This window comes from Panthera uncia, chromosome B4, assembly GCF_023721935.1.
Source record: "Panthera uncia isolate 11264 chromosome B4, Puncia_PCG_1.0, whole genome shotgun sequence".
Taxonomy (NCBI): Eukaryota; Metazoa; Chordata; class Mammalia; order Carnivora; family Felidae; genus Panthera; species Panthera uncia.
In genome coordinates, this window is record NC_064809.1 from 72,742,390 (window position 1) to 72,750,144 (window position 7,755).

Here is a 7,755-nt window from a genome sequence, read left to right on the forward strand (position 1 = left end):
TATCTCATTGCCTCAAGCTGTGTCATGTGGCAAGACAGGTGGGGAGATGTATTTTTTAATTGAGCATATTGTTGCCCCAAACAAAATCAGATTTGTATAAAGAATATAAATTGGTATAGAGATTGCAAAGAGAGAGATGATGACCAGATTTCAGGAAGGAGAAGGTATAGGCTAGAGGTAGAAAAGAGTAACAATGCCTCCTTGCTGAGATTAAGGTTCTGATTAAGATTCTTTGCTTGACCAAACTTTAGTCAGGCTCCTAAAACTTCTCCTAGGCCCTTCTGTGTGCTTATCATAGAATCCAGTATGAGCAAGAACTCTGGACCCTGGACACCTGAGCATTCTCCACCATCCCCCGGGTGACAGCTGATCATCCTGGCCTGTCTTCAGCAAGAATCCTGTTAGGTCGGTTTAGCCAGAATTCTCCCCACCCCTGATGTTTCCTCTTAGTAATTTTCCATCTGCTGACCACCCACCCTGCTCCTTGCCTATGAATTCCTACTTGCCCATGTTGTATTCAGAGCTGCACCCAATCTCTTCCCCACCCCCTCAATGCAAGTCCCCATTGCAGCCGTCCCTACACCCATAGCCATGGCCCCCCTTTAGTAAAGTCTGCCTCACTGTCTTTAACAAGTGTCATTTACTATTTCCTTCTTTAGCACTTCTTACTCTAAAGGCTCAGTGGATCGGCTGTGACCAGCAGTTGAGCAGGTAGCTGGACAGCAGAAGGGGCACCAGCGTTCCCTAGAGCATAAAGGAAGAGTTACGGAGGTGGCAGAGACTTTGGAGGTCGCCAGCTTCACTCTCCATTGCCAAGCAGGCCCTTCATCTGTCGGGTTCACAATCTCTCCTCTCCCCCAGCAGCGTCGTAAGCAATGTCACTTAATGTCTGTCCTCACTTTCTTCTGCTGCAGGCTAAGAGTATGTGCAAAGAAACCCACTCGTTAAAATGCGTTCTCTAACCCCTTCTGCGCATGCCTTTTTGCGTACTGATGACTAGGTAAGGGGAGGACTAAGCCGGAATGGGGGCAAGTTCCGTGTCTTCTGCATCTCTGCACCCTCTGCGTCCACACAGCCCTCGTACCCAAACGATAGTTGAGAATGGCTTTGGCCGCCGCCGGCTCCTTCCTCGTCCCTCCGCAGAGACACGCGGCTCCGGAAACTTGACTTAGGCCCTTCCTGGCGTTTCTGGGAAACTCTGGAGTATCGCCTGCTCTCCCGGGCCACCTCGCGTCGGCCGAGCGGGGCGCCGCTCTCTGCCGCCCTCTGCCGGCGCCACAGTTGGGTTGGGAAGAGCGCACGCGCGAGCGCACGCCAGCGTCCCTCTCCCCCCCCACCCGCGGCTTGCCCTTCGGCGCGTGCGCGGCGAGTGCTGGCAGTACGGAGGACCGAAGAGGCAGGTAAACCTGCTGGAGCGGGCAGGTGGCGGTGGGTGCGGCCCAGAGAGGAGCTGCCGGGAGTCGGCGCGCTGCAGGTCCGGGGACGCCGGCGTTCGCTCCCGTCTCGGCGACCCCGGTGGGCTCGCAGCGTCAGTCAGCCGGGGGGCGTGACCTGAGCCCGCCTCCCGGGGCTGGGAGTGGAGGGGGATGGGGATCTCTAAGGCCTGTTACTGATTTGGTGCCTGTTGTTTGTCCGGGAAGGTTTTCTCGAGGAGAGCGCAGAGTTTGCGAATAGCGGGCAGGAAGGGGCGAGGCTGGGACCAGGTGGGAGCTGGGGTGCCCCGAGTCCACAGGCAGTGAGGAGCTGGGCAGGTTGGTGGAGGGAGCTCTTGTTTCTCTGGCTTTATGGGGCGGGTGGCAGCGGTTGAGGAACATTGCTACAAAATGACGATCCTGGTAGAAATCGTGCAGGTGTTTGAAATCCCAGGACGGCAATTTGGTCTCTTTTTTTGTGTGTTTTCACTTTTCTGACAGAAAGAGGCAATTCCTTCTCTCCGGGCTCAGCGTGGCCACTAACATGCACTCACTTGCCTCTTTACGTCTCAGGACATGATACAAGTGGCACATCCGGGCCATGGGGTCCCAGCATTCCACCTCTGCTCGCCCCTCTTACTGCAAGCGAAAGAAAGATGACAGGGCGGATTTGCTGGCCGAAAGGGAGCAGGAAGAAGCCATTGCTCAGTTCCCATATGTGGAGTTCACAGGTCGAGATAGCATCACCTGTCTCACGTGCCAGGGGACAGGCTACATTCCAACAGGTGAGCATCTTTGGCAATCAGGGGAAGGATTCCCAAGGTACCCACAGGGCTGCTTCTGCCGCCCAGACAGAGCTTCTCTTCTGGGCAGTAATGCCATAGTCATAGTGCCCTGAACAGAAGCCAATTTGATAAATTTGGGTAGGTTGCACAACTTCTCTTGGTCTCCTTATATCTGAAAGCCTCTCTTGACTTCCACTCTTTTGTTCTTTGTGTCCTTGGTTTGGAGCATGCAGTTGGCTCTACGTTGTGGGATTTGTTGACAGGCACGTTTCTTTATTGCTCTCACTTGTGAGGCCTGGCACAGCTTTTTCAGGGGAGCCATCTTGGAAGCGTCTTTTCAAGGAAGTAGATAGTAAATCATTAACGGCCTAAGGTCTGGAAAGTATTTCAAGTGGGGAGAGAAAAACACATGCTCAGGAGTGGAGCCTTGATTAAGTGCAGGATCATCTGTCAGTAAATTGGTCCTCAGGAGGTCTTCGCAATTTAGATGGAGAGTCACGGATGTTTACAGCTGCTAAGAACCTTAGAAACCATCTACTCCAAAGCCTTCATGTGACACATGAGGAGACAGCAGCCTAGAGAGGAAATGACTTCCCCAGGGCCATTCGGCAGCTCAAGGCCATGCGGTAAAACTAGAACAAGATCTAGATGTCTCAACCTCCATGTCACTGCCCTGGTAGGATCGATAGATGTGTTGTAATTTGTGGCACAGTCTATGGATTTACTGGTTTCTTGTTCCTTAGACCCAAAATGTGGAACTAGTATAGAAATGTCTAATTCCAGGCAAACCTCTGTTGTGACAGGTTCGTTTGTGACGTAAAGGAGAGTATCACGAGCACATGGGATTTATTTTACCAAAATAATTGTTTGGTTCTTTCCTAGAACAAGTAAACGAGTTGGTGGCTTTGATCCCACACAGTGATCAGAGATTGCGCCCTCAGAGAACGTGAGTCACGTGTCTCTCCTATTACTACCTACTTCTGTCCTTCTGTCCCTAGTCCCATATATGTATGAGTGCCAGCTACTTTTTGAAAAATTTTATCTGTTCTTGTAAATTCCCCATTTCCTTTAATACTGTCTGCTCAAGCAAGATATCTCTGCCCCGTCACAGTCTGGGGAAGGACCACTGCTAGAAACATTCTGAGGGCCAAGTGAAAGAGTTGACCTGGAAGGCATTGGAGAACAGGGGTATCCTGGGAGGTGAGGAACTGTTTCTGTCCTCCGAGCTCCTCCCTTCAGCTTCTGTTTCCAGATGACGGATGGCATTCAAATGAGTTTTTAAAGGCTTCTCCCACTGCACTCATTCTTGCCTGGTTTGTTGTTCCTGGCTCTTTGTACTTTCCTTTTCCCCTCATCCCTGGTTTTGCATTTAATCTTGACTAATTGGACCTTGATATCTGACTGCCCGGGCCGATCATGTGCTGTGTCATTTGCAGTAAGCAGTACGTCCTCCTGTCTGTCCTGCTCTGTCTCCTGGCATCTGGTTTGGTGGTTTTCTTCCTGTTTCCACATTCGGTCCTTGTCGATGATGACGGCATCAAAGTGGTGAAAGTCACCTTTAATAAGCAGGACTCCCTTGTAATCCTCGCCATCACGGTAAGACTTAGGGCCTTGCTTCCCAGATTGTGCACCTACAAGTCTTGGACCCAAGACACTCATACTTGTTTCCTCCCTCACCCTGATGCAGGCCACCCTGAAAATCAGGAATTCCAATTTCTACTCTGTGGCAGTGACCAGCCTGTCCAGCCAGGTTCAGTACATGAACACAGTGGTTGGCACATACGTGACCACTAACGTCTCCCTCATTCCACCTCGGAGCGAGCAACTGGTATGCTGTTCTTTTAGGACCCTTGCTTCACAGGCTTCAGGAAAGAGTAGGGGCCGTGGGGTGCTGTAGCCTCAGGACTTTGCTTTCCGTCTTCTCATTTCCACTGGCAGCGACTGGTTGATGAGGAAAATTTGATGTGCTCTGTAATTATGAGAAATAGGAAAAAAAAATCAGCTGGCATTTGAGTGTTAGGAGAACAAAAGAATTTCTAAGAGCAAGCAGTTCGCTACAAATCGAGAAGAGGCAGTCTTATAGTCTGAAGTCTGTTGGCCTCTCGCAAGGGAAGAGGTTGCAGGTGTTGTTAGAGGGTCATGGTCTATGTCAGGGACAATCTCGGGGAAGTATTTTGTATGTGACGGATGAATGCTCTCAAGTCTGTGGATTGCTGGTAACAGTGCTGTTCTGTGTTGAGCCTGCCTGGGCCACAGACTGACTCTGGTGTCTTATTTTCAGGTGAATTTTACTGCGAAGGCTGAGATGGGAGGACCGTTTTCCTATGTGTAGTAAGGACAGCATTGTCTATATGTGTGCTCTCTGCTGGATGGAAGGGATTCAGAATGTACTCAGTTGATTGGGGCTGGTCCTACCTTAAGTCCCAGCCTTTGGCCTGTAGGTTCCCTAAGCTTTGGCCATCTTGGGGTTTGTTTGGAGGATGTGTGTTGGCCTTCGACCGAAGTGCTGGGATTTCTAAGAGATCATTTAGCCACTAGAAACATTTACAGGCTCCGGCATTTATATGGTGGGTTTGAAAAAACAAGTATCATGACGTGGGAGGATGTGTGGACTCTGTGGGGACTCAGAGCTAGTGAGCCCTGGAAGTACTTAGGTCAGAAGGGTGGGGGAGCAGAGGAGCCCCAAGCAGGGCTGACTGTGTCACTCAGCGCTCTTCTGTTCATTCTTTTTTTTTTTTTTTTTTTTTTTTTTCTTCAAACCAATCTAACTATTTTCGTATTTGCTGTTTGGTAGCTTCTTCTGCACATTACCCGATATCGTGGTGCACAACATAGTGATCTTCATGCGGTACGTTGCTCTTCTCCCTGTCCCCGTGGCCTTTGCGTCTGCACCTGGACCATCAAGCTGTGTGACCTCACCACCTTTGCTCAGGAGATGCTGTGTGACCCACAAAGCAAAGGCACCTAACCAAAGAGGGGACACATGATGTCTTACAGGCACAAATACAGTGGACCCTTGGGTGTTCTCTAGATGCAGTGTCCAATTCCCTTCACAAATCACCAGATTCACAGTGATCAGGTAGACATAAAGTTTTCTCCATGAAGTAGGGTCTGGTTCTGTGATCCCTTTAGAATCCGAGTGAGACTAGTAAAGAACAGAAGAACTTCTCAAGGCGTAGTGAGTACTGGGCATTTGACCAGACTTACTTTCTGTCCACACAAATTACCATGTGTCATGGGTCTTTATAGAGTTGGTCCTAGAACCCTGACTGTTCAATTTGCGGATGACAAGCATCTTCTAGACATTTGAAATAGGAGGGTCTAGAGCAGAGCTTCTCAGCCTTGGCACCGTTGACATTTTGGACATTGGGACATTTTGGACACCGTTAACAGTTCTTTGTTGTGGGGGGCTGTCTGGTGCACTGCAAGTTGTTTAACAGCATCCCTAGCCTCTACCCGCTAAACGCTAGTTAAGTCACCACCTCCCCGCCCCTCAGTTGTAATACCCCGGAAGGTCTTCAGACATGGCGGAAAGTTTCCTATAGGGTAAAATTGTCCTGGGTTGAGAACCACTTATTTAGAACCACTTCTTCATGCCATAGCCTTTCTGTGAATGTAGAAAGATCCTCTGGCCTCCTGGTTATGTAATCGTGAAGATAGGCATCTGGGACCCATGGATGTTGTTGCTTGAGCTTGCTAGAAATTATTTAGGCAACTTTTCTTCATCTCAAAAACAGAACTTACTCTTCTTTTTTTTTTTTTTTTTCCTCCCCCTAGAACTTCAGTGAAGATTTCATACATTGGCCACATGACACAGAGTTCCTTGGAGACACATCACTATGTGGACTGTGGAGTAAATTCCACAGCTGTTTAGAAACTGCTCTTGGTTCTTCCATGGCAGCACCTGCCAGAAGAGACACAGCACCTGTTCCCAGGGCCTGAGTTTCATACCATGTCGCAGGTGGTAGAAAGAGAGGAGAAATTGGTTCTCTTGATCGCCAGCAAACACCCTCCTGCCACTTGGTGGGGAGAGCTCCTCTTGGTAGCGCCATCTGTGTTTCTCAGAACCAGCAGACTCACTGCCCGGTGCCTACCCTGTGCCCAGCAAATAGTAGGCACTCGTAAAGTTTGGAGAATTGAATCCTGATCTTTTCGGCTGTTCTTGGGGCATTACAAATAGAAATCATACCGTGGTTCTAGGTTATCAATGCACAGAGTGACGTGGAGATTGGACTGTTAGTGCAGCTGCAGGACTGTCCTACTCGTCTGCACAGAAGAGGCAGAGGGTGGGAACATTTGAATACATAAGGAAGCACAGACCCTTTAATATGGGAAATTTTTTCATCTGTTCACAAATGCCTAGGAACTTAAAAACAAAAAACCTTTTTTTCCTATAGAAAGAATTGTTTTTAGCAAGAGTCTATGTGAGGCTTGCTTTACCCTTCATCCATTGGCTGGAACATGGATTGGGGATTTGGTAGAAAAATAAACCCTGCTTTTTTGATTCACCTACGTTTCCTCTGATTGCCTGGATGTCTTAGGAGCCACCTCTGGGGGACTGTAGAATAGTTGCCTGCTAAGTGGGTCAGCACAGGATGGGGGAGGGGGGAGGAAAAGGAGTCCCCACTGTACTGTCCCCGTGAGCTCCCATCACTGAAAGCAGCCTCCTGCCACAGCAGCCTGGCTCCTCCCCATCTGGCGCCCCCCTGTGGTGACAGGCTGCCCTACTGCTCTTGGAGAACAGACCACTTAGTGCCCCTTGGAGGTTGCTAGAGGTAGGGCAGATGCCTGAGGAGTGAGCAGCTGCTTTCCTAAGGAGGAATAACGTCCCCCACCAGATGACTGTAGTACTGATTAAGAGGACCTGGTTTGAAGCTGAAAGTTTTGTCCACCCTCTTGGCGTCCAAAGAATGGGCTACATAACAGCCCCACGATGGCAGGGAATCTGGTTGGGTAACTTGAGTAGTTAGGTTTCAGGATTCGGCTGAGGTGGACTCCAGCTCCCTCACTGGTGGCCTCGGGAAACCCTAACAGAGCAACAGGTGGTGGCAGGGAGTCAGTATTAGCTTTTGTCCCCACTCCTATAGGTTGATTATATTTGTTTAATGATTTTTGCACTCAAAGTCTTCAAACTAAGGTTAAATTTTATGATTCTTTGGCTGCTGTTGACCATGATGGAGTAACCCAAAGCTCAGGGTTGAAAGCCGAGTTACAGTGTTCTACTGGATCCTTTAATGGTCTGTACTGTGTGTCGGTGAGGGAGCACCACCACTTGTGCAGGAGCAAATCCCCTTTTCTGAGAACACTATCCTAAACAGAACGTGCCCTGAACAAATGAAGATGTTCACAATTACACATTTTCTCTTTAGTTTTACCATGTTCCAACTAGTCTCTAGCACCTCTTTTCATGTTACTCATTAGTACTTCAGTTTGGAATCCCATTTTGTGGCCGTGTACCTCCACAGCATTTCTTATACATATTACCTTAGAACTCAGCTATGATCTTCAAGTGAGAGTACTTAAAATTTTTAAACAGGTCTGACTGCATAATGCTATGA

General features: G+C 49.0%; 1 protein-coding gene across 5 annotated transcripts; it reads left to right on the forward strand.

Annotated features, from left to right (window-relative positions):
- The first annotated feature begins 1,349 nt into the window (after positions 1 to 1,349).
- On the forward strand, positions 1,350 to 6,705 carry TMEM106C (transmembrane protein 106C). 5 transcript variants are annotated; one of them, XM_049627280.1, is made up of 7 exons: positions 1,350 to 1,400; positions 1,986 to 2,197; positions 3,080 to 3,143; positions 3,634 to 3,793; positions 3,885 to 4,025; positions 4,479 to 4,528; positions 4,992 to 5,961. In XM_049627280.1, the coding sequence occupies exons 2-7, from the start codon at positions 2,014 to 2,016 to the stop codon at positions 5,182 to 5,184; spliced, it is 792 nt and encodes a 263-aa protein (XP_049483237.1). In that variant the 5' UTR covers positions 1,350 to 1,400; positions 1,986 to 2,013; the 3' UTR covers positions 5,185 to 5,961. The 5 variants fall into 5 exon arrangements, with proteins under 5 accessions (XP_049483237.1, XP_049483236.1, XP_049483239.1 ...); XM_049627279.1 differs by lacking the exon at positions 1,350 to 1,400 and adding an exon at positions 1,407 to 1,515; XM_049627282.1 differs by lacking the exon at positions 1,350 to 1,400 and adding an exon at positions 5,975 to 6,155 and having other exon boundaries at positions 1,561 to 2,197; positions 4,992 to 5,045.
- The last annotated feature ends 1,050 nt before the right edge of the window (positions 6,706 to 7,755 follow it).

What these genes read in the sequence shown, in the direction of transcription:
- TMEM106C (XM_049627280.1), top strand. Translation starts at nt 2,014, where the DNA reads ATGGGGTCCCAGCATTCCACCTCTGCTCGCCCCTCTTACTGCAAGCGA. An exon ending in GACAGGCTACATTCCAACAG is followed by an intron (nt 2,198 to 3,079) that starts GTGAGCATCTTT and finishes GTTCTTTCCTAG; the next exon opens with AACAAGTAAACGAGTTGGTG. An exon ending in AGATTGCGCCCTCAGAGAAC is followed by an intron (nt 3,144 to 3,633) that starts GTGAGTCACGTG and finishes TGTCATTTGCAG; the next exon opens with TAAGCAGTACGTCCTCCTGT.